At 41.0% G+C, this 27,305-nt stretch overlaps 2 protein-coding genes and 1 long non-coding RNA gene across 6 annotated transcripts in view; 2 read left to right on the top strand and 1 right to left on the bottom strand.

Annotated features, from left to right (window-relative positions):
* Nucleotides 1-27,305, bottom strand: part of mam (neurogenic protein mastermind) — a 199,925-nt gene that overhangs the window by 51,254 nt on the left and 121,366 nt on the right. For 2 of the 4 annotated variants that reach the window (XM_087415877.1, XM_087415879.1), the window contains exon 2: nt 11,340-13,094. In XM_087415877.1, the coding sequence (XP_087272003.1) occupies nt 11,340-13,094 (1,755 nt within the window). The remainder of the gene's footprint in view (nt 1-11,339; nt 13,095-27,305) is intronic. The other 2 variants (XM_087415878.1, XM_087415880.1) reach the window with 1 other exon arrangement.
* Nucleotides 552-9,390, top strand: LOC147906632 (uncharacterized). The gene is made up of 2 exons (XM_087415886.1): nt 552-1,277; nt 1,733-9,390. The coding sequence occupies exons 1-2, from the start codon at nt 837-839 to the stop codon at nt 1,748-1,750; spliced, it is 459 nt and encodes a 152-aa protein (XP_087272012.1). The 5' UTR covers nt 552-836; the 3' UTR covers nt 1,751-9,390.
* On the top strand, nt 13,102-18,338 carry LOC147906631 (uncharacterized). The gene is made up of 2 exons (XR_015548242.1): nt 13,102-14,898; nt 15,601-18,338. It is a non-coding gene; the product is annotated as an uncharacterized LOC147906631 (long non-coding RNA).

Here is a 27,305-nt window from a genome sequence, read left to right as displayed (position 1 = left end):
AGGCGTGGCATTCCATGTTGGTCGGAGCCCGAGTTATTTGCAGTCGGTTGCGATTGCACTCGGATCGTGGCCTCTTTTTGCGCCAAACACGAACCAGAAGCATCGACGAACGAGATGGCCGGCGCTCCGAAGAGAAATCTTATCGTGAATGGACCCGATCGGGAACATTGCGGACTCTAAGTTTGTCAAAAGGTCCTGTTACATCGAGGAATTGTGAGCTTGAGTTCAATACAGCCAAGTCATCACACGTTGGCGTCACGCGACTCCTGTATTCGGAGATCGATCGACGAAGAAATGACAAACAAGGCATTTATACAATAAGGTGTAATTACCATGTATTTATTGAATCGCAAAGCTTAATTCTCGAGAACGTTCGCGTACCTTTAAAAGCTATATAAAAGCGCGATATATTATAATACGTAGTGACCTATCTTTAGAGGTGAGCTAATCTCAGTTTGCGAGGAAAGAAGAAACACGGCGTGATCGAAGCGCTTATTGGACTGGGCCACAAAAGGCGGTCGAAATAGCCAAGATAGAAAGACTGTTGGCATTTCGGCTCAGATTAAAGGAATGCACTATTTTGATGCACATAGAGCTTTTAGTACACGCGGTTCCGCTTTATACGATCCCGTATGCATTTTTGGCTCCAAATGACGGTACTTAGAAGTCAAAGACGTGAGGAAGACTCTCGAGACTTTGGAAAACTAATCTAATCTTGACGTGATCTGGCCGTATTGTCTCCTCTCAATACTGGAGGCAGAAAGGAGCTATCCAAATAATATTAAGAAGAAGATCCCGTAAGATGCGGCGTACAAGAAAAGAAATACACGACAGAGATGAAGCGAGGGAGAGGCCAGAAAGGGAGGACTCTCTGGAAGACGAATCACAATTTAAGAGCGTCGTTGCCGCCGACCGACTCTACTATTTTTGAGAAATGTTTATCTGGCCTGGATCAAATATATAGTTATGAGTTCCAGAAGGCGCTCGATAGTTCTCCGAAGAGATCACTATTGGCTGCCGCTGCTCCGCGGAACGTCGCACCAAAAATACGCGTGCTTGCGGTCGGGCTACTTGTCGACGATCGTTTCGTTCAGCCACCGCGATATCCTCGGCGACGTGCCAGGGCTGAGCGATGGCCGGGGATAGCGATGGCGCCGATATCCTCGATGCAAGACGCGTTCAACGTCTCTGGAAAGGAACGTCAACAAATTCGAGATGCCATTTCCAGAGACGAGTCCAGGCAAAAAGATGGAGGCCGTACGTGTATAATTAACTTTGTGAGTTTATGTTTAAATTTTGCTTACTTGCATGACTTTTTCTTAAAACATCCTAATTCTGAAAAGAAATGGTCTCAAGTATCCAAAGATTTAGCTTACATACAGATTTGAAAATAATTCTGTTAGAGTATCAAAATATAAATTATGCATAGAACGTTTGTTGGATTATCAAAATAATTACGTAGAATATTCAAATCAGTCATTGTTGAAACTTTTTTGCAGTGTTCGTTATAAGCGCGTTCTACATAATTATTTTATGATCTAATAAAATTATTTTTAGACTTGCATCTACTCCAGTTTTTTTCTGTTCCATCAGCAAAATTGTTTCCCGTGCAAGAATTCAGAGAGATTAGATTCCGAATTAGGCGCTTTAAGGGAAAGTCATGTAAATGAACAGACAAGTCTTCAGTTAAACGTAAAATCGCTGATTGGTTGATACGCGCTTTCATGTGTAGCATTGCGAGATTACGTAATCTATGGACAAAAACGAAGTATAACGTGCATCGCACGAGGATTACGAAGCTAGGTAGCGGCCATCATTCCGCTGGAAGATATTCAGGAGGGAGCAAAACGTCCGACGCCATTGGACACGTGCAGCTCGGCTACATCGTTTGTCTTGCGGACTTTGTTAGCCTTGTTACATATGAGAGCGATGTGTACTTCAGAATATCGCCGTGCGTCGGAATCGCGCCGGACGAAAATACTCACTGACGCTTCGTAGTTTCGATAAAAGATGCAAAAGATCCAACGAGAACGGTGCTGAATTTGAAAACGATATTTATCTACATCGTATGTATAAATATCAAACAGATTTCGCAATAGATTTTTTTTTTACTTTCACAGGATTTCCATCGGAATTAATTATACGGTAATATATTAGGTGTTGGAATTAATTCGTAGCGTTTTTTAATGAAAGAATGTTATTTATTTCACATGAGCATTAAAAAATACATTAATGAAAGTACTTCCCATCACTTGTAAAACGCTACGAATTAATTCCAACACGTAATAATAAATATTACGTGCAGTAAAATTGTTCTCAAATCATTGAAAAAAAAAAAAAAAAAATCTTGCGCTATTCGCGAAAGGATCTTAATCTTCTGGAAAATGTACACGTATGGGAGCGTTCATAGAATTCATAATCTGAAATTGCACAGTGCATCGACAACGGTATCATTCGCAGGACGTTGGCCAAGGAACACGTGCGCCTGTTTGTACACCAAACAGCGTATACTGACATCCCCGGTATTTCCGCGAGTCATAGTTCGCCATCACGCGGATTAACATACATAACATGCCCGTGTAAATGCAAGTCATGCTGTATTCGATAGATATTCACCGAGTAATTCTCGATAATCTGGCGAGCGTTATCGCGTTTGGATTTTATCAGATGACTCGCTCGCGCGCGGATTTCGCCAATGGTGGATGAAAAACAGGGCGTGGAAAAAAAAAGAGACCGGATGCGCCCGCTCGCGTGCCGAAATCGCGCGCGAAATCGCCAATTTCTCGGGAATTCGTTCGCTCGCGAGACAATCGCGCGGTATAGTTGCACTTGTGCGGTGTCACGGTCGAGTTAAAATTAGCAAGTCAACCGGATTCGCGCGCAGAGCGACGGGAGAGGCGCGGAGAGGCGCCTCGTCGAGCGAGCGCCGGACAGGCACAGCAGCGCGGCGAAACAACGCGACGACGACGCGATCACGCTCGTCGGCGTTCACGTCCCGTGTGCGGTTCTGCATTCTGCACGCACGCGTGCTTCTCCGCGTAGCCGTTCTCGTCCTTGCCGCGGGCAAGATGTACTTTATATTATTGGAGCGGCGCGGCGCGTCGACGATGACGAGCTTTCGTTACGTCAATCCGAGAATGACGACCGACGTTGCGCGTCACTGGATCGGATCGTAATAATAATATGCAGTTCCGACCCCTCTCAAATTTATATTTTATCCTTTTTTAGACATCGAGAGATATCATTAGCGTAAGTCTGAGGAGAAGGTAATTTTCCTCATACGTGAAAAGAGTGACACAAAAATATAATAAATAATCTCGCAGGAAAGGAGATGAGATTTGAAAGAATTGTGACGTTTTAACGATTATTTTTTTTTTATGATTTTAAGTTAGTTTATTTTGGATGATCGACGAGATAATGTTTATTTAATTCGTTCATGCTGTTAATTGGTAAATTATGTTTTTTTTTTCCAGTTGTGTTATTACTTTTAAAGTAAGGGAGCGATATATCCATGTCATATTATCGTAAAAATAAAGAATATGAAGGAGAATTGAAAAAAAAAAAATGATAACTGATAGATTCAAATACGCGCGTTTTTATTGTTCGAAGCTAATTTAATAAATTACTCATAATGCATAGATTCGAGTTGATATCTGTCCCTGAATATGATTATACCGTACGTATTGTGTACCGTACATACCGATCGCGACATCGCGAGGCATCCGATATTATTTTTATCCTGTTAATTGTTCGCAGATTCAAGCGAAATGACATGCGGAGATTATTATGCAGGCGAAGCACGGAGGTTGGGCGTTTACGTTATTTGTACCTCGTTAATACACGCGATATGCCCCGTGGGGGCACATATCGTCGAATTTCATTTCTCGTGCAAAATTGAACCCGTATTCGAAAACAGGGATTAATACGTTTTTTCACCCGGTACAAAAATAATGAATTCTCAAACGATATTTTCGGCCATTTCCGATACGGTGCTTATGCGGATGCGATAACGTAGAGTAATTTCGCAAAACACGTAAAACTAATTTTCCATTCGTGTTCGCAAATCTACCGGCGACTCCGTCAAAATACGCGGGGACGCATTTTGGCGTAACGTTATCTCGATCGATTTAAAACGAAAACGCCCGGTCGACCGACAAGCGGGGAAACAAACTGTGCAGGACCGCCGGCCCGATATAGGTTGCAAATGGAGGAACGTGGATATCGATTTCAACGCGGTATGCAATTGTGGAATGTGTCTCGTACATATCGCCGGATCGACGCTCGTGTGCGAGAACGGCGGCTACACCGCACCGTCGTCGTCGTTCGTAGATATCGTGACGCGCGGAATCGACGAGCGCGTCTGTAAAATCACAGACCGCCAAGACTATAGGCCGCGTGACGTGACACACGAGCGAGGTATATATTGACTGTAATCGGTGCGAACTATAATTTTGCTGACGATCAAAGCGAGTATAAATAATTTACACCTAGCGCCAAGTCGTTGTGTACCTGCACGGAAAGAATGCTTTTGCTGAAGTAAAAAATAGCTAGATCTAAAAATAATTTTGTTTACGCCGCCAAAATAATTATGTAGAATGCTCAAGTTGGTTGCTATCACTGAGAAAAATAATTGTCCATTTGACTAAATTTAGTTCGTCTTTATTTCTTTCGAAGGAGAATGTATTTAACTCAAACGTATATTATATTGTATATTATATTTGAATACGTATTCTTCAATGAAAGAAATACAGACAATTAAATTTAGTCAAACAATTAATTACTCAAACAATTAATTTTTTTCCTCATTGTAGAATTGCTGAAATTGGCAGATTTGTCATCAACAATTGAGTTTTCTACATAATTATTTTTTAACGTTTGAACTAAATTATATTCAGATTTGTATCTAACTACATTTTTACATACTTTAACAAAAACCATTCTTTCCGTAGACTTTTACTCGGAGTTCTCAATTTTAGTAATAACAAATTAATTATTAGAAAGAATCAATATATGCCAAGAGTTTCTCTATCTTTTCTGATTATTACGACCGCACCGTAAATGTGTAGGATACACGCGAAGTAGACTTTATACATTATATAACAATAAGTAAATATAGCTCATGTAAGACTAACGAAATAAATAAATAAAAATATTTTCGATCGACCTGGAACTTTAAGTGCCTAATATTTTCTTATAAATTTATATATATGTATATATATTATTTAGCTTTTTGCAAATTACATTATCGATTACTTGTCAATCTTAAAGCGCAGTCTCAAACTTGTAAAGTTAGAATATCATATTATTAAATCAGCAATTAATTTAATATTAACGATACCGATAAAAATATTATATCATAGATATAAATCTACAAAGAATTTATTTTGAAAAATATCCCAGCTAAGGTTCGAACGAAAATATTACTAGGTATAAAATTTATTTATTTACTGTTCTATTATTCTGGACATTTGCATAAGTAATCCTAAAAATGTTAAATTTTATTAAGTATCTCCAAACTTTTGACTTGGAATATAGTTAAATAAACTATTTTACAGTTGCAATAACAAAATAATTTATTCAACCACATTAATTCTACATATAAAATAGTCATCATCTTTACAGTCACACCGCACTAATTCCTCTAAAGATTGTACAATCGTACGGAAAAAAATGTTTATTTGAATTAACTGAAATTCTGATGGAAAATGAACGGCCTAGAATTCTAGTAGACCAGAATTTTGGATCGTTCATTTTCCACCTGAATTCCAGTTAGTTCAACCAAACATTTTTCTCCGTGCAGTACATCTGTCTATGTGTACTATCTTGCTATACAGATAAATGCGTATTCACCGATTAACTGTGGAAACGTTTAGCACGATTAGAAATTGCGCAGCTTGCGCGAGACGGCAATTCGCTGGTCGCAATTTGCAGCGATGCGACGCGGTGATTACGCGGTGCGGCGCGGCGCGTCCTTCTTTGATAAGAGTGTGGCGTTAATTTATGTACCTACATCACACCATTCACGATTTATCGTAACCGCTTGTCGTCGTGAAACGAACGCCGATTTTCCCGAGCCGCGTTGCACGCGTTGCATGCGTTGCATTAAACTCATCGCGGTTATCTACGGGGAAACTCGCACTGTTATTTACGTGGACATGTAATTCGCTGTTGGCTGATTAATCGAAGCGATAGAGGTAGACGGACATCACGTCGAAGAAAATGAATGAGGACGAGAGCGATAAAGTATACAAAAGCGCGTGAGCGGTTAAAAGTCAATTGTATGATTCGTCAAATTAACAACGTCCGGGGTGGGCGATGCTCGGCGCATTCACGTTTGTGCGTCGAATAATATCAACTATTCCGATGCACGAAAATCGGCTCGACGACGAACGAGTGCTGTTTCATTATCGAATCACATTTCAAGTGGTACGCGCGCGGTATAGAAACAAATTGAGAACAACGTTACACTCATCGAACAGCGTGTTCCACCACGTCCTATAGTTCGCGTCATCACATATAGTGCAGTATAAATATATATATATATATATCTACTAACTCGGAAAAGGATATCTATACGCATCGATACGCAGTGCAACGGGGATTTTTTAATCGACAGACAAGAATCTTCACCGATCGACTTGCATGGCAAAAACAACTAGCAGACTGATTAACGATCAAGGTATCTTATAGTAAATTCAATCACTCAGCTACCCTGGATAATACACATTAAAGGGTTTATACTTTATGTAATAAAGTACTTTATACAGTGGCATAATATAACTTTAACAATGAAATAAATATACATGCATACGTTGAGAAAAAAATATACTAAATTTTAACCAAATATTTGTTTAAGTGTAGCGCCAACTTAACATTTACTTACGGTAAATATTTACTAAATAATAATAACAAATAATAGTTAAATCACACGAATCAATAGTTTATGTGCCAAATCGATCGAATAATGCAAATGATTCTTGACAAAAATGAACTACTAAATGCTAATTTACAACGTCGATTGTTCGACAATAACGGTGAAGTGACAGGAGCGTGAACTTTATACAGGGTCAAGATGAAGGTCACGAGAAAAGGAAACGACATCCTTCTTGGACTCATTACGGTATGCAGATTAACGTCGTTGGAATCGATAACCCTTCCGATCATACGTGCATATCCCACCGATCGTTTCGATAGGAAATGAACAATGTCAACGGAAAAGATGTCAATGGGGAGAAGGAAAACGAAGAAGAAGAAGAAGAAGAACGAGAAGGCACACATTCGTGCGTGCAACGATTATCATTTAAATGAGCAGTGCGCTTGCTCTTTGGCGCCCCGAAACATGCCTCGAAATCGGGTAATTTGAATATTTCGCCGATTAAGCTGTGAACGCTATTTTACATAGGTTAGGACGGGGTTATTAACCGCATGCGATCGACCCGCTTTATTTCGACAGTAAGTCATCCATGCTGATCTGCATTCGTCGTAATAATATCGATAAATAATATCGATCCAACTCCATACCAGACGTCAGATCGAATATAAGAATTAAATTAATCTAATGTAAGAATCTCACGCAACGATAACGATGCCACGAAGAATCGCTTCGGAATTCTCAAGATAGAAATACAGAAATTGGACGATATGACTTAAACAAGAAATTACTTCATTAACGGAATTAGCAACTCACGCTAACACGTCGATCAACCTCTACTTCGTCAAAAAATCGCAATCGGTTCGTCGAGAAGGTGGTGGCGAGTGGACGTTGCACCCTCACGAGTTACGCCATTGGTAGCGTTTTCATCTGCGTGAAATTCCCGGCATAGCTCGCGATACGAAGAAGATTCCGCGAAATCCATTCCACGCGTTATTCTTCTTCCCAGGGAAGAAGATCCTTCGGCGACGCGATCGACAGCGTCGACAGCTTTCCTCTCTAAGGCCCGGTTTCACAACTGACGGTTAACTCTTAATCGAGGGGGTGTTCAACCAATTCGTTATCTCTTTTCAATTCTAGAATTGAATTTGGAAAAAGATGAGAGATAAGTTGAATCTCGGTTAAGAGTTGACCGTGAGTAGTGAAACTGTCTTAATCGGATAACGAACGCATCGAAATGCGCCACTGATTACATGTGGGTTATAACAAGCTCCGGTAATAAATTCTTATTGAGCATTCGCGCGTTTGTTTGCAACGTTACCATTCTCGATTCCCGTAATTAGCGGTAAATTAATATTCGCTGTGAGCGCGTATGGACGCGGTGGAACGTTTCGAAAACCCGCTTAACGCCCATAAACATACACCCACCCTTTTGCCAAACGGGGGAGGCGGGGAGGGAGGGAGGGAGGGAGGGCTATGATTCGCAAATCGTATCGATCGCGTCGTATTTACCGAATGAGTTTTACGAATTACATCCGTGGCACGTTTGATTTGCACGGCATTTCGATACGTCGATTTTCCCCGCCCACCTATCGATGATACTCGCGCGTCGCTTTTTCATCCTGTTCGGTTAAATTTGTACGTCGCATGTCCGACGATGATGCATAAATAAAGAATTATTTTATCAGTCGTTAAACGAGCGATATTACGCTTTTTTTATGCAGCAACAGCGGGTAAATAGTACGGAGTAGCTCGAATTCTTAATTAAATCCTAACTATACGCATTAATTCTGGCCTCTCGTGCGATCTTATTTCATCCTTTCGAATACGTATGTATGTTCGAGGGAAAATTTGTCAACGCGATTGGAACTTTAAAGTATCCGTACCTGACGTCGACTCGCGCAACAATTCCGAGGTGATAAGCGAGCGACACGGTCCGTCTGGATGGGACTTCCGTCCTGATAATGTCACCGATTTCGGAGAATCCGAAAGAGGTTGCGAAAAGAACGTGGGAGTCATGTCAGGGTATGTAAATCGATGACATGTGCAAAAATAAGAGTAGAGGAGCGCAGAAAGATTGACGGTGAGAGCATGAAAAAAAATCCTTGATTTGAATCTCGCTCATCATCGTATTCCCGATTACAGCTCGATATTCAAGAGTGATTTTGTCGAACGCGGAGATTTCAATATCAATATCCGTTTATCTTTCCCCCTTTTTTTTTTACGAAATTAAAATATCTCGATGCCGAGACGAAACTCATCGGTCCGCAATTGACAGTCGCGTTTCACGATTCGAAGCACTCCGAGAATGATTAATTATAACCGCGCGCTAATCCCCATTATCGTGTCGTGCAGTGAATCTACCAATCGTGGGAATTTTGTATCATACTAACGTCAAGGTAATGTCAACGACGTCAATTATTCACGCGAGCGACGATTATTTGCGCGTATCGATTCGAACGGGATCGCAAATTCGTAGCCAAGCAGGTAATGAAAAATCCGCAACGAAATTGAGAAAAGCAGAAGATGTCTACAGATGAGCGGGAGAGAATAATGGATCTGGCTAAAGATGAAGAGGAGGGCGTCATTTGTCTCCTCGACGCATTGAGATGCAAATACGCACCGCCTAACGTGATTTACGAGGAAGGAGCGAGCAACCAAAAGCGTTTCCGAGGCCAGATCCGTTCGAGCAGATAAGATCTGTCCGAGGACAGCCGCCACAATGGACCTAGAGATTTTATAGCGGCAGGTATTCGCGCGCGGCGTCGTACCATCGTTTCCTCTCGGTCAGCAAGTTTCCTCCGGGATTGACGTAAAAAGGTCACGGCTGATTCTGCGAGTTTCTGCGACTCGATTCGTGAGCTGCGGTTTGCTCTGAACCTTTTTTTTCGCAGAGTTTGCGAGATTAAACATCACTACGTTTGAATTGGCAGTGAAACTAAGTTTCGAATTAATTAAATTAACTTATTATTAGCTGCAATCAATTCTAGTTGATGAATAACGTGAGAGAGAGAGAGAGAAATCGAGCTCGATTATCACGTCAGTTTCCCTAACGATTGGCTCCCATTGTTTATAGGAAAATACATTCGCGTGGGATATCTTCGTTGACAGTTTTATTCAGAGAGCTCCCTCCATCGACAATGTTGCGAATTGAATCGGGAACCCTTATGTAATTCAACGCGGCAACGAGCATATCGACGAGCGCGGCGATTCTTTTCATTCGTCCAGGTGAAATCCTTTGTACGAACGAACAGACATATATACAGGGGGGCTGCCTCATCGCCGACGCTGGCGTCACGTGCGTATTGTCACGAGCGTAGCCCCGAGACTATCACTACGGAGCGTATTGACGCGGATTGCAGGCGCAGGTTAAATCGAGCAGACGGCGGCGGTGGCGTCGCGACGCCGGCTGTGCGGCGCGGCCGCGCAACCCTTCGCTCGCTGTCCACCTCTCCAACCCTCAACGTCATCCAGAAGCGTCGGCGCGGAGGGACGGAGAGATAAAGATATAGAGGAGGAAGAGAGAGAGAGAGAGGGAGGAAGGGAGCGGGGATGGTGGACTCTGGCGAGAGGGAAAATTTACAAAGAGGACCGCCGCCGCCACTGGGAGAAACGAGACTACTTGTTGCGCGTCGCGGCGCCCCCGTGACGCCGTGATGCTCCCTTCTACCCCCCGTATCACCACATTTCATCGACGACCAACAACGTCGCTACCGCCGTCGTCGTCGCCACCCCTTCGATGTCGCGCCACCACCGCCTGCCGTCGCCAACGATGCCCCGCGATGCCGACGACAAAAATAGACGCGTCGTCGCGGCGCAACAGATATCACTCGGCTCGAGCTCGAGTAGCTCTCGGTTACTTCGTTTTGATCGCCGTGATAGTGGCGATTAGCAGTGGCCGTCATCCGACCGAAAGAAGTCGTATCGAAACTTGGAAGTTCGCGATACGAGATTATTGAGAAAGATAAATATTCCGTCGAGTTTTGCGTTAGCTCGAGAAAATTTCATCCGCTTAGCTGGAGATGCACGGTGTACTTTATTTACATCCTGATGATTGAAAACTAAAAAGACGGTATGGTCAGAAAAAACTTTTTTAAAGGCTTGTCTATGTAGAAGTCATACACGATCGCGATATCTTAAGAAACTGACTAATCACAGTCAAATATAAGGAGAATACTCGATTAGAATTGATCAATTTCCTACGATTTGATACCTTACCGTCTACGATTTTATATAGACGAGCTTTAAAAGATGTAGGTACATTGATACGGGTATGTGTGTGTGTGTATCTTTGCGCAATTAATTTCGAATTAATATAATTAGACCACATGATCCATAGTACGAGTTTTTTTTTCGAATATTGAAATACAAAGCGCGTGCAAAAATAACTTAGTAAAATACACATTTCCCGTATAATATTTCGTTTTCGAGAAAATCGATCTCGTGCAGAAAAAATTACTTCACTTACCTGTATCTGATTACCGATGTGCAGCTGCTGTGCTTGATTGATTTGCAAGGTGGAAGTACCGGGTCCCGAAGGAGGTCTCGGCGGCGTGGAGGTCGTGTTAAAAGGTCCTTGCGAACCGGTCTGGTTAGGTCCACCTCCTTGCGATCCTCTCGGTGGTAACGGATAACCCGGGCTACCGTGATTCGGCATTGAACCCGGACTACCATACGGCGAGTATTGTTGTTTGTAACCGCCACTAGGCCCCAGCATGCCGGGCTTGCCGCCTGTCGCAGTTGGTTGGGGCCTCTTCATATCCGTGAGGCCTGCAGCAAATTGAGTTTGCGAACTGACGAACATATCGTTGGTCTGCTGACTCTGGAAGGTTGGAGTGCCATTGTTCTTGTGATACGAGCCGGTTCCCGCGGCCGTGGCCTGGTTTTGTCCACCGGTCGGGCCGGTGCTACCAGGACTACCAAGGTAATCGGAAGCGCCGCCGAATTGAGGAAATTCGGCGTAAGGGGATCTCGCCGCTGGTCCTCTTGCCGCGGCGGCTGCCGCTGCCGCCGTGGGATTGAATCCACCTAGACCCAATTGCTGGCTCTTGTGCTGATGCTGCTCGGCCATCTGCTTGAGCGTCTGCGCCGCCGGGCTCATCTCAGATTTGAAGTCTAATCCAGAGTAAGGAAGTCGAGCGGGAGAATATTGCGAGGACCCAAGAGTGCCTGGACTCGAGTTAGCTGGCATCGCGTTACCGTTGTTACTGCCGACGTTGTTGCTATTGACGCCGTTGTTCGCGCCGTTGGCATGCTGCTGTTGCTGCTGCTGATGAATCGCATCCTTATCGTCCTCAATCTTGATCTGTCCGTTATTCGTTGGCATACCGTTATTGTTATTACCGCCATTGTTGTTGTTATTAGCGACGGCGGCAGCAGCTGCGGCCGCGGCCGCTGCCGCGGCGTTGTTCGCCAATGTATCGACGCTCTTATCTTCAAAGTCAAAGTCCTTCATAAACTCCGGATGGAAGTCCGATATTTCGGAGATGAGATCCTTGAATGCATCCGACGTGATGATCTCGTCGCCGGTGTCATCGCCCATGAATTCGGAGAAGCCGGGGAAACCGGTGCCGTTCGCTGCGGCATCTTTCTCTAACGCCGCGGCACATTGTTCAAGATCCACGAACTCATTGTCGGGTTCCTGTTTACATTCGACTAGGTTACCAATATCAACGCAACCGATTCCACCGCTACCACCGGCACCACCGGCGCCGCCACCAGCACCGGGCCCGCCAGGACCTCCGGGACCGTTGCCGTTTCCAGGCTGCGGTCTCGACGCGGCTGACGCAGACGTGTCAGAACCGGGTTTTGGCGACGATGACGCATTTAAAAGATCGCTTTTCACCGACGCATTCGTCAGTGCTTTTACCGTTACGTTCGTAGAGATTGCTTGGGCTTGTGAATTATTCGCGGCCGAAGTTGTAAACTCCAATTGCTGTACGATCTGAACTTGAAACTTGGTGAGACCTTCGTTCCCGTCACCACCACCATTGCCACCACCACCACCGGGCGTTGGACCCGTCGAGTTCGCGCCATTCCCCGGTTGATGCTGACCATGGCCGTGATGGGGCCCGCCGCCGCCACCACCGCCAGGACCCTGTTGATGCTGATGAGGCCCTTGCGTGCATTGCAGCTTAACCGGCGGCTCGCCGAAGCCGCCATCGCCACTAGTACCACCGGCTGGCTCCAACTCCTCGGTCGTCCTCTTGAGGAATTTCGGCTGCTGAAACGAGAAGAGGGACGGATCCATTAATCGGATGGATTTTCGAAAAACAGAAAGGAAACAAGAAACGACATAAGATTAGAAATCTGCCAGCGATAAAAATATTCAAAAGTTATCCTCGATGTGTCATTACCTCTCAATCCTTACTTATAATTCCTAATTTTATTATTTTATTTATTACACAGCTTTAGCCACCTATAATAGTATTGACCACCTTTCGATTAAGCTCGAGTCGAAGTAAATTTTCAAAGACTACCGCTTTTTCCGCTGCTCTGTTGCTCGATCACCGAACCAAGCGAGATATTTAACTCGTCGCTTGGTGTCGCTGAGCTCCACAGCTTTTTCTGCGATTAACCCGGGCAGTTTCTCACCGTACCTGTCAATACTCGCGACGCTTTTTCAGCCGCTGTCTTTATACGGCCGGGTAGCGCCGTTTTGTTTCGCGGAGTACCGGATACCCTGGCTTGTAAATCTCGACGAGCGAATCGTCTACCGAATCAAAAAGACCGATGACACATGATTCAATGACCGCGATGAACCCAAATAGTCATTATCGAGTGCACATTATTAAGTCTTTCATTTATACAATATTACCGTATTACATCTCAACCTCGATCTCAACAATATCTATTTTACATTTAAAATTCATCGTATTTTGTCAATAATGGATGAAAACAATTTTCATAACTGATGATTATAGGGAACATGATTAATTCTTAAACGTTTCACTATGGAAACAACACAATACTAACCTAATTCGATTACTTACAACCTTCATAAAAATAAATATATCGTAAAAAAAACTCGTCTTAATAAGAATTCAGAACATTAAAGGATATAAGTTCTAAATAAATGTATCTTTATATATAAAAAAATTGGACAACAAGCATAAAAGGCATTTAGAGTTTATTATTTTAAAATAATTCTTAATCATGTGTATAATCATAAGATTAATTAAAACTAATTTTAATAAGATTAGTTTTCTCTGCTGAAACATAATCAATTTCGATTCATATAATAGTTTATAATTAAACAATAAACATAAATATTTTTCGCAAAGTTATATATACCTACGTAGCTATATATATAATCTGCCAAATTTTGCGAAAAATAATATCTTTGCGAAAAAAAAATATATAACCTATATATATACCTATAATCTGGATAAATCTCGACTATACACAGTGGCAACATCGTAATTGATTCCTCTAACAAAGTATCTCCAATAATCGAAATACGGCAGAAACTCGAGGCAATTATCGCCGGATTTCAAAGACGAATCCGCTTAGGAACCACGAGATACCTCTCACCGGCGAGGATTTTTGCGAGATCTCCAAGTCGACGACCCTGTTTTCGGCCAGGCAAACAAATTCGCAGCAGTGGCGCCGGAAGGAGGAAGAGAAGGGGGGGACAAGAGATTGGAAAAAGTTTTTCCAGGGTGCGGTCGCGAGAAACGCTTTCACCGATGCGTATACACATACATACACGTACATACGCACGAGGCACGCGGTTGCGCGCGTGTCGGTGTGTATCTATACATTTGTCATGATTTGAACCGGGATAACCCTCCCGGTTTCATCCCAAAATCGATAATACGTATTACCCTCTAATAGAGAATCGAGCGCTCTACGCGAGTTTCCCCCTGCTGTTCTCCTCCTCGCCTTCCCGTTCCATCTGGCCCAAGAGCTCGAATAATCTTGCGTCTTCCACAGATGTAATACGATATTCCGTCAGCCTTCTCTACCCGCAACAGCATCCTCCCGCCAATCGCAGGATCGACGTACCCGCCGTCGCCGTCGTAAAGGTAAATGACGTTTCTTCAAGGACCCTGGTAACCCCGACCCTGGTTTGCTCCCCTTTTACATTTCGCGAAATGAAGTACATTATAGTAGTATAGATCTAAAAAGAAATAAACTCTCCCCATCGCAATCGTCATTGATGGTCCCAACGAAATGTAAGACTCTTTTTTCAGTGCGGTAGAAGAATCTCGCAGAGAGAATCTCGTATACGCTGTGAGAGCGCCGTATCGTGGATTATGATCATTTTTGCGTTGTGCTTAAAAATTTATTCAAGTGCTCGTAGAAATTATTGATCCAAAGAGTACTTCTCATTTCAATCCAAGAATGGTCATCTAGGATGATTTTTATAAACTCTACAGTAGCGAGAAAATGAAACTCAGTCATACTAGTTTTCTTGATTGATCAAGAGTTTAAATCAATTTTTTTTATTTATCCTTTTTTTTTTTAAATCGTAAAATAAATTGTAACTTTGGCTCAAATTTGATAATGCCTCTGAGATAGTGCTGTCTTGTGTCTTCATTTTGGACATACATGCATGTTGTTCAGCCATTTCTTTAAATGTGGGTCAAAGTTCACAGTACTTCATTTTACGGCAAGTCCATAACATAATTTCAAGTATTAATAAATTATTAAGCTCAATAGTATAAAAATATTACATGCTGCATGTAAGACTGTACTGTAAGATAAGTTCCCATTTTCGATTTCAGCACAAGTACCGTCATACCGAACATTAATCCTTTGCGCCTAATCGTACAACGTTATATGAGAGTACACAGAGGACTCAGTGTAGATTGCAAGTCGCAATGGCGAAGGAAAAAGACTTCGACGGATAAAGCTTTCGCGAGGCAATTTTATAAAGGTATGTGTCGGAGATTGGCGGATAACGACATGGCTTGCACCCCGGCGTCAATATTGCACTCGCTCTTTCCTCCACCATTTCGTTGTGGCTTTGAAGCAAAAAATAAGTAAATGAAAACAAGAAATACTTTAAACTGCGTTTTCCACGTCCTTTCTGTCGAACTAATTACTTCCTCTGAGTCGCCGCTATTTGCAGTCGCGTGAAAATACGAGACTCTTTCTTCCTTCTGATCCGAGACTGATCGAAAGTACACGTTTCATCAGCGAATTAAAACACCATCTATGTCAAAATGCACATTAATGATAATGATAAACAATACGTTGCTATTCGCGGATGTATAAAGTGGCAAAATCGCGTGAATTTTATGTAAAACGTACGCTGGACATTTTTTACTGCGATGCAAGGAAAGTGAACCATCGATTGCAAAAGAAATTTGTTCATCGATGTACTTAGCGCCGCTATTGATGAAGATATAATCTATGAAACGAAGACACATTTTTTTTTCATCGGATAAAAGAAAGTTTAATGTCCATTTCCATGTTAATGTTTCCATTCAATGTTAATTTTAATCTCAATTTACTCTATCTTATTCGAATCTCTTATAAAACAGAAAAAAGATAAAAGTAAGTCAAACCGAGATTAAAGTTAATTTACATTAGTGAGAAAGAAGACATTTGTGCCTGAATGTGTAACTTAAATACATCTGTAACCTCGACACGTATCACTCAGCGTAATATTATGCTTCGTTACTCGGTGTATGTTTGTTGATCGACTTAACCTTCATCATCAAGTACGACATAATGTGCGTCTTATCTAGTGGTTCAATAATCTTATCTGAGCTTGCGCAGAATTAATCGTGTGAGATAAATCGAGCGTCCCTCGCAATTTTGTAAAATCAATATCTGTCCTCAAATAATAACAACAACGTTTCGACACCACAATGATTGTATACGACGCTTTATTTATATTCCTTCATCCGATTCGTTACCCATCGACGAATTCGCGCGCGATTAGAAATTAATACGCAATGACAGGAATCAGGAAAGGCGAGTGAATTGCCGAGGGAGAAAATCAACTGCTTCGGGATGAAAGCACCCACGTGCGGCGTTACGGTTGCTTGCATCGCGATGTGTGTGTTTCGAGGCAAACTGATTTCATCCACCCAATCCTTTATCACCTCCCAGCGAAATCGGCTAACGACCAGACCGCATCGCTTGAATGTTAGCTGGCCGAGTTATGCCACTTCGTCCGGAAGCAATAATCCGCAGTATGCGCAAATTTGTGCGCGCGCGAAGAGCGAATGTTGCTCGGATACAGAGAACCGTGTACTTGTGCCGTTAGGACTAAACTACCGTATCGCCATCGAGCGGTTTACTTCGCCGCGCCGTAATCCACCGCACGCTGCTCGTTAAACCCGTCGAGTGCAATGCGATCGTACGATGAAACCCGATTTTTCGGGCGATACGTCGGCGATAATCGACTGCGCAGCTTCAAATTCGAGAGACAAAGGCCTCAGGAGGCTACGACATCCCGTCACGTTCATGATTCCGTTCATGTGCGTCATGTTTGCTTAACATCGTGGGAATGTGGTTACGAATGAATCTGTGGAAAGGGATATCTACTTGGATATCTCATTAATTCTTACTCGTAAATTGTTCCCCGTTAGTCTAATAATAATAAAATTCATGCGCGGAAAGAATGATTTTACTTTCTAAATTTACGTACGCTGGAAAGTCTGGCATTAGTAAAAATTCTGGTTAAAAATGAATAAATCAGAATTTTCTAGTTAAATCTGTTATAATTCTTATAGTTGAGAAAACCAGAATTCTGATCGATTTTTAAGTAGAAATTTTTCCGAGTATAAGAATCTCAAACGTGATGAGCAGTGTTGCGAAAAACTTTAAATTTTTTTGCAGCATCGTTTGTCACTTCTGAAATCCTTACAGAAAAAAATTTCTAGTTGAAAATGGACGAACCACTAAAGATTCTGCTCATATCAATCATTCTATCTCAACTAGAATAATAATAGGTTCAAATAAAAAATTCCTATTTATCCTTTTTCAACCAGAATTCTTATTAATCAGTGAGACTCTTTTTCCAGTATATATAATTATTTTAATAATTACAAACACAATTAATTTTATATCTGTATATTTCTATATCTAGTCAAATCTGTAGACACTTCAGCAAAATCGTTCTTTCGAGTAGCCGTGTATGTACTCTCGTTGTGCTCCTTGAAAAATTTTCTTCCGAGAGATCGGTGATCACATTACGAGTCGCACAACAGCCATAATCAACTTAGGGTGCGCGAAGGCCGTCTTAATTCATGAAACTGACGTTCACATTGTCCAAAACGGAAGACGGATAGGCCCCTCTTAACGTTCGTCACTTCTGTACGTAATAAGTGGCACATTGCGCCACTGATTAAGTTGCGAATGAGTCAGACGTCTGGAATTGGTATCTTGGATTCGTGTCACGTTATTGTCATTGTATCCCGCGATTTCTTTTCGTATGTTTTCATTTCTCTTTTTATATCGCGCCAACAAGTCCAATTTGAGAGACCTAATTTAAGATACATAGTAAATACGTACTTAATTTCATTCTCTTTTTCGACAAACAGAATATACTGCAATTACGCAATTAATGACACAATGAGTAAATCTATTACTTCAATATCAATTAGTCAAGATAACAATGTCAAACATCTTGATATACGTAAATTAATAACGCGCAGTCTCACTTCTGAATCTTACTTACTCCGAATTTTTATTATTCCAGATTTCATATTGTAAAACTTTCGATTCTACATGTAGTTCTACAGGATTCGAGAGACCTTGTTACTTCCTATTTCAATTTCCTGTTTTTATGAGAGCATCGTCGGAGGTGACAAATCGGACATCTCGAGTGGTGAATCTTGGCAAGGCGACGCGACGGTGGTGTCTCCGAGATAAGAAGCATGTCACTAATCTTGACGTGTGTGCAAGAACGCTTGTGTGTGTGTGTGTGTGACACGAGTATGGGCGGATACACCGATCTATTGAGCGTTACATTTCGTTAACAACGCTCCCGCCAGTCGCGACGCGACTGTTAACACGACCTAAATATCAACCGACGAGACCGACGACGTTTCGTGACACATAGACGCCCCGCGGTCCGCTTTTCGCGTGCGAGACGCGCCTTTCCGCTCCGCGTGCGAGTTTATCGCTTCCGCGTTTTCACTCCTGATAAAAGCCACCCGCTGGCCCTTATCCGCGTTATCAACCGTCGCAGGTAACGGAAGAGGGTCTACCAAACTTCGCGGTGTATATCGCGGACGACGGTTTTCGGTTTATTTACGCACGTTGATAATATCGCACGTTGGAAAGAGCCGCGAGCTGTTTGCGTCACTAATTACTCTGAAACTTGATAAAATTACGTCAAACAAAAGAGAGATCTTATATTGTAAGAAGACGCTTACTTAAATCTTGTAAAAAAATTCTCCAAGAATTCTCTCCCGAATTTTCTAGACATTTTTGAAAAATTCCAGATAAGATCAAAGAACTTTTTAATGCAACTTTGAAATAAATAAATTAATTAATGCAAGCGACACAAATTATATATTAATATGAGGAAGACTTACTGCAATATAATAACAGAGTTACTCTTATTCTAATTGTTGAATACCGTCTTCTATTTTGATTTTTTTTTTTTGTAAAAACTCGCGAGTTATACGAGAATGTATGTGAATATATGCAGATGATGTGCTATACTTATTGCTAACCAAATATCAACATTTTGCGTTATCAAGAAAAAAGGAATCAAAGAAGCAATGTTTTTACGAAGAAATAGAATTTAAAACTAAAATTTCAAAATCTTTCTGAGGAAATTGTTAGCGAAAAAAAATTTCTTAACTTTTTTCGGTTTTCCGTGGCTATTTTTTTAGTTCTTTGACTTTTATCGGTTTTTTCTAGTCGCTAACAAATTTGTACTTTAAAAATTCATGATTTTAACCATGACATCCAAGGATAAAAAAAGAAATCCTCTGAAAATTTCAGATTTTTCTAGATAATAAACATCCTCTAATAAAAGAATAATTAAAAGAAGACAATACGTGGAAAAAACGATCTTGCTATATGTTCGAACATGTTGAAGTGTTGCTGACAATGATACAAAAATTCAACATTCTAGTAATTAATTCGAGTGTCTACAATTATTTTGATGATCCAAGAAAATTATTTTTACGTCTATATCTAGCTAAATTTTTAGATACTTTAGCAAAACTATTGTTTTCGTATCATGAAAGAAATCCGCAAGATTCGAAATGACACTACACGGCTTATACGGCTCGACTAAGTAAAATCGGTGTACAAGAATTGTAATCCGCCGACTGATAGGCACTTACCGCTTTTCGTGCAGCGATGCGTTTACGTAATCGCCATTTCCAGGATAAGCAATCGCGCGGAATTTATTCAGATCACAAACCTCTCCGCCTTGCACGAAATCAGGATCGCTTCCACCACGTTGTCCATGCGGATATTTTAGATGAGAATTTATGGCGCTTTTTTTTCCCTCCCGATCTGATGTCACGCCTTTCGCCTCGCGACCGCGCCGATCGATGCAAACGCTCACTTCCGGTATAAAAAATGAACCACTCTATGCCGTTTCCTCGTTGCTCGTCCACGGCGCGAACAGCGCGGTCGTAATTTCGCGATTGGACGTCGCACATTTTCGACGGGGGATAACAAGAGGGAAGGATGGGAGAGAACATGCACACGCCGTAACGGATGTTTATGACAAATTTTGGGCGTCCGGCTGGTTTTCGCGCACCGTCCGCCCGTCGTTAATCAGCGGTGCTTCTCTCTTGCGTCGCGACATCGCGAAATGATTTAATTCCGACCGAAAATTCGCGTTCCGCGTGGAAATGGCAAAAATGACTGCACGATATATAATGGTGCGGCGGTAATTCAGCGGCGATTCGAGGCAATTTTTTTTTTTTTTTTTTTTTACCGCCACATCTCGCCGAATGCGCAACTGACGCGAATGAGAGACGGAGAGAAAGAGAAAGAGGGGGTCTGGTAGGAGGGAGGGCACGCACGATTGCAGATGCAATTACGATATTCATCCGTGCAAATGTAAATGCGCCGGGTGCCGCCGCTACCGGTCACGATGCGCGATGCGCGATGCGCGATGCGCGACGCGCGACGCGCGGCTTCGACGCATCGGCTTTCAAACGAAAAATGGATTCCCCGCTGCGCCCCGCCGCGCCGGCCGCGCACGCTTTTGAATAATCGTTATTGCCGCAATCCGTTGCGCAGCGCGTTGTTCAGCGAGCGGTCAAACTGTCATGCCCGTTTTAAAGAATCACGCCGCTTTCGACCCGCGTCGGCGCCACACCGTCCGTTCGCACGCATTCTGATAATCAGCCGTAATTTAACGTGGATTGCGGAATCGCGTGTAAAACCACTTAAAAAATATATCCGCGTTGACGGATGGAAATGAGTTGTGCGAGAGAGATAATCACGCGCGAGTCGAACGAAGCCACGAGGAATATCAACATCCCGGAATGGGAATTCATCCGACTCTATGAAAAATCCCGTGAGGTATACCACGAATAAATATTCGACTGGTCGCGAATGCTCCCCACTTTTCCCTCCCTTTCTCGGAGTAAAAGTGTCCGTTTGGGATGTCTCTCGGCGTTCACATTGGGACGCATTAATTTACGCAATTGGCATTAAATTACGCCGCGAGCGAAATTATCAGAATGGCGCGACCTACTCTACAAAGTACTCTATAGGCGAGGCGCTGAGCGCGCGGAATGGAGCAATAATGTGCGCACCGCGTTACAAATATGTGCTACGTTGTTACACAATGCGAGCGGTGGGACGACAATACGACGCGCCAGGCGACGGCGTCCTCCTAGTTTCTACCGAACGAACCGTTTGTCTGCCAATGCGATCGACCAACCGGCCGTCGTCGTACCATCAATGACGACTACGCATCCACGCGAACGAGGACACCGTACACGGTGCCACGCACCAACCACGAAGCCTCGAGCTCCTGATTACGCTGATATATCGCTGTAATTGTTAACAATGACCGAGACGCGTTGTAATAGTTTAGAATATTGACAAGAACATTCTTTTGGAACACTATCTTTTCTTCGCCACATTTTACCCGGCGACGATACGGGCAAGCGAGATTACGAATTAATAAGTTACGTATTGAAGATTCGTTTATTGTTACGAGAGCAGCTGAGACGAGAACTGAGACTCAGCTCACGACATGGATCTTCGTTTTAGAGCAAGACGGTTCTTTATTATTGTAGAATCATTATAAATAAATAATGCCTACACGACATGCCTTGGTATCGCAAAAATAAAGATTGATTCGATTAGAATTTCCAGAACAGGATAAGTCTTATGAATTTTGAAACCATTTTCCTGTCTATAGTTGCGACATAGAAAAATTCAATATTGTAATAAGACATTATTAGAAATTATTTAATAATGAATCGTTTAAGATCTGATATAAGATATTACTTAATTATGAATTTTCTTGAAGAAGTTTTCAGAATATCAATCATTGAAAATTCTATTGTATAATAGTACATGAAAACAACAATATTATTGAAGTATCTAAACATTTAGCTAGATACAGATTTGAAAATAATTTTGTTTGGGCAATCAGAATAATTATGTAAGACGCTTAAACTGTTGTTGCAATGCCAAAACTTTTTGCAGCATTATTATCAAGTTTGAGCATCTTATAATTAATTAATTGTCCAATACAAATATTTTCAGATTTCTATCTAGCTAAATTTTTAGATACCTACTTCAGCAAAATCGTTCCTTTCTTTGTAGTTGCAGTACGTAACACATGACGTGTAACAATACATGACACAATTTTAATAACCTTCTTAACAAAACACAGCTTCATATTTTCGTCGAGAAGGACTCAAACCTAGATTGGCCTAAGAACGAGAAGTGAGCCATTAAGTCAAGGAGGAGGCTTTCGCATAATTTCCACCGTAATTATCATCCTTGCTACGCTACGTGCTTCGTATCACGAATTATCTTCGCAATTAACGTTGAGATTGGAGGAGCTGCCCGAATTCATGAGCACAGAGAATCATCTCGTGTAACGTTGCCACATCTGTGCGTTCTTTCAAGTTGCAACGCAGGATTCAAACCATAGCATATATATCGCATTATGAAAAAAAAAAACTTATAATGGTTATTACAGTGAACGAGCGATTACATCTGAAGTCTGATGGTGTCACGTATTCGCGCTCGATTTCCGCAAGTATCGCGTTAATCCAAAAACGTATGAAAGAATAGAAATAAGGCGTGGCAGTCCCTCTCGTCTCGAAGTTATTATATTTCTATATTATTGGTGCAACTTTATTGCGAGAGAGTCTTTGGAAAATTCGAATCGCGTGGTGCCATGCCGTTTTTTCGTAGTCATTGTTATTATACATCTTTACAGCTTTCAAACATCGCCCGAAAGATCCTCGTATCGTCGAGCTCACACTGCTCTTTGATAATTCTGTTTTAACTATTAATTATTCCGCAATTATAGCGTCATAAAATAAATAATTTCTATTCAAATAGAAATTTTCGTTCCTGTGATGGCTATCGCTCTTATAAAAAGTGTAGCGCAGGGTGATTATAAAAGTGTCATTTTTTTCACATATAAATATAAATTTTTCGGTCATTCTATGATCGTTTCTTTCAGGAATACATTTTAATTTTTAAAAATTTGAAATTGAGCTTTTCATTTTCCGAAGCTAATATAACAAAAGATTATCGTCTCTTTCTAAACAAGCTCTAATTATATTGTAATTTCACTATACCGAAAATAACAATAAAAGATAGATATAAAGGAATAAATCGGCGGAATTTAAGAAAAAAAAAGGGATAAGTATCGATGGAATTTAAGAAAAAGTACAAATAAAAATAATTAAAGATACCGCAGTTTATAAATAAATCGAAGACAGCAAACTTTGATTGGGAGTCGTAATCATTGCATAAAAAGATTACAGCTGCATAACTGCAGAAGAAGGCTATCGGAACATCAACTTCGATGGCTGAATTGGCGAAATGGGTTTGACGAGATCCGAGGGAGCAACGGGGTGAAAATGAGAGGAAAGAAAGACTGGAGGTCGTTGTGCGCGAAAATTGTCGAAGGAAATTTCTTGACCTAATTCTTTTTCTCACAGCCACGTCCTTGGGTGAGGAGTTCATCACGTGGCTTGCAAAAGCATCAAGATTCAATCCGAAGGTTCCGCAAGCGAGTTTCGGTATTCGCTCCGCGAAGAGATCGAGATAAATTCGACTAGATGGAGATCACATGCGTAAGGACGTCTTTGAATCTCTCTGGTTCGGGTAAAGTCATCTTTAGCCTCCATCGCGCGAGTTGGTTACTGGAAGAATTGAATGAACGAGAATGAGAACTGACTTGTATGCCCGCCGAAAACTCTATTTCCTTAGTCTATTTCGAAAATATAAATGCATCAGATTTAGAAAAGTTGGCTATTATCGCGAACAAACATTCCGTAAGTGCGAAAGAAGAAGATCTGTTATGAAAAAGGCGATGATTAATCGAATCGTTGGCGACAGCATTATTAACCGAAATTTCATCTATGTTACATTATATTTTTAATAAAACACAGTAAAAGCTTTATATTTACGCATTTTTTTCGTGCTTGCTGAAAGATCATCGCGATTATGAAAATCGCGAACATGAAAAAAATATAGAAGGATTATGATGAAAAAAAAATACATAAAATGATAAAGATACGTTTCCTTCTTCGTTAAACAGAAATTATATAGCTGACTCTAAAATTACTTAAAATCAATCTATTAATAATCAATTCTCGCTTTCCTCATTATTTAATTATTTTTTGTATTAATAAGTATCTCGGAATTGAGTAAATAAAAATGGTGGAAAAATACCGAGTTACAGAGATTACGAATATATAGTTAACAAATGCGCAAATATAGAGCTTTTATTGAATCCAGAGAGATTATACTAATGTTCGCATATGTACACTTTTCGTACAATAATTTTCAAAAAGGTAATTATTAATTGATATGTTCAGTCAAAGAGAGTTTGTTAGGTTGTTGCAAATAAAATAGCCATTTTTCATATTTCATACAATATATGGAAGATATTCGTTAAAAATTTAAATTTCTAAAAAGAATTTTGAAGCTTAAAATCTTTACTTTGGAAAGGTTACCATGTTTTTAAGTTTCTGTGAGTTTGGTAATTTTTATACATAAAAAACTACGAGCTAGACAAAATGGGAAATATTCTTCTTACTTTATGGACCTGTTACGTGTCTCAAAAAAATTGCAAAAATTTTTGACTTTTTAATATGAAAACTTAAAGTTGTCGCAGATTAAATAAAAGGAGCGTTTTGATTGTTCATTACTCCGATGATTAAAAATCTTACCGCAATAAAAGAAACAAATTTTTAAAACTAAAACTTTGCTTCAAGTATAATATAATAATATAATATTGCAAATGTGGAAATGTCGTGTTTCGCGAAATACAAAAAACAGCACATTTACAACCTGATAAATCCAAAAACGTTTCTAATGTATCTAATGCATATTTAGTGGAAAAGGAAATCTCTCTCTCTCTCTGTGTGTGTGTGTGTGTGTGTGTGTGTGTCCAAAATTTGAGTATTTATCATTGATTATTCTCTGTGAAGAATCTCTCGTTGAGCATGTAGATATTAATTTAAATATTATGCTCACACAGCATCCCAGAATAGCTGCAGAATTCGACGAAAATCTGCGCCTTTTCGTATTTTACAGGAACAGAGATTCCAGACAAAGAACATTTAAAAACTAACACATCTTTAACGATGTATTGTTAACAAAAGAATATTTGCAGACGGGGATCTGTGTTAAACCAAGAGGCGAGCGAGCATATCAGCGCGATACGGTGCACGTACCCATCGATATCGTGTCCCTTGACATGTAAATTCGCGTAATTATAATTACAAATCTCACGGAGCCAGACACACCGGAATCACGTGATCGTAACGCGCCTAAGTGCCATAAACGCGATACGCGAAACCGTCGCTTGGGTCGACTTGATCTTATCACGATTTGCGTCTCGATGTGACATAGTGTAGTTGACTGGTGGCACTGGTATTGTCATACTCGAAATTCTCTCTGAAATTATAATATAACCTAATCGAGAAACTTAATTTAAATACAGGTTAATACGTTTTATTGATTCTTATCAACTCTCTTTAGTGTATTATGACTTACGACGCGTGATATATGTAAATTAAATTAATCAACTTCGATTTAATTATACATTCCGTCGTCAATCGACAACAGATCAATTCGAAGAATGCATTCGTGAATATTGAAATACGCACAATATATAGATAAGATACGACTTATCGTTTCACTGATTTCGCGCATAATGCAGTAGAAATAAACTCGTTTTTTGCAAGAAATCTTTTACGTCCGTATTAACTGGTTGCATTGTCAGTGCTCGTATCACTTTCGCAAACAGCGAGAGAAACGCAACTAGGAAGTAGCAGATAGAGAGGGAGAGAGAGAAAGAAAGAAAGAAGAGAGAAGAATAAAAGAGAGAGGGAGACAGCGTTACACAATCTTGTTGATAATTGTTTATTGCGCTATCGCGAGTCTCTCTCTCTCTCTCATTACGCGCGATTACGTTTGTTGACGACATTTTGTCAACAATCGGTGAAAAGATGTCTATTCTCGAAAATAAAACTAATAAAAAGTATAAAATAAATATTTTTTATTCGCGCGATTTCCAAAGAAAATATTTTCTATTCCCCTCTCCCTCAGACTTGTGGAACATTATTTTTATTTTCAATCTTCTATTCCTCTCTCCGATAATACGACGATTTTACTGGACTCCCTGCACGCGACGTGGCACACAGTACACTGCTGCCGACGATGCATACGCGTAATGCCGGAGAAATTCGCGAAATTATTCACCACGTGCGTGGGAGGCGCCCACTTGCGACGTAAGGCCACACGCACGCCACAAGTTTTACGTGTAATTCGTGTGGCGCATTACCGATTGCGTGCACATTACGGTATTAAGCGCTCGGAATATACAATACCTACCCCGTCATTGCTTATCCCAGTGTCTCAGACGTGGTGTTGCAGTTTACTCACGGAATAATACGGGTCCCCCTCTACAAAATCGTTCGATACGTCGCGCCCGACAATAATAACTCCGTATTATACTCTCGCCAATCAAAAGTTAAAATCTCTCTCATCGAAAATTATATTTATTTCATATTTCACATTCGTTGATACGTGATTCGTTATATATAAGCATGTTTATAATTTTATTTTTCGTTTGAACAATATTTAAAATAAATTTTTGATATTTTCAAGTTAAATTAAATATAAAAAGGATAGAATGTGAATTAAATGATTGAATATAACATACAGAACTTTTACACGTAAATTATACGGGAATTCTATATTTTTATCCTTTTTTTTTTTAGCAATGTTTCCAATTTATGGCAGCGGCATTTCGATCAATTTTTCAAAAAATGCGATTTTTCAA

Source organism: Acromyrmex echinatior, chromosome 19, assembly GCF_024713525.1.
Source record: "Acromyrmex echinatior isolate Ae372 chromosome 19, ASM2471352v2, whole genome shotgun sequence".
Taxonomy (NCBI): Eukaryota; Metazoa; Arthropoda; class Insecta; order Hymenoptera; family Formicidae; genus Acromyrmex; species Acromyrmex echinatior.
Note: the sequence above shows the minus strand (reverse complement) of the source record. Positions and strands in the feature narration are given on the sequence as shown.

What these genes read in the sequence shown, in the direction of transcription:
- LOC147906632 (XM_087415886.1), top strand. Translation starts at nt 837, where the DNA reads ATGAAGCGAGGGAGAGGCCAGAAAGGGAGGACTCTCTGGAAGACGAAT.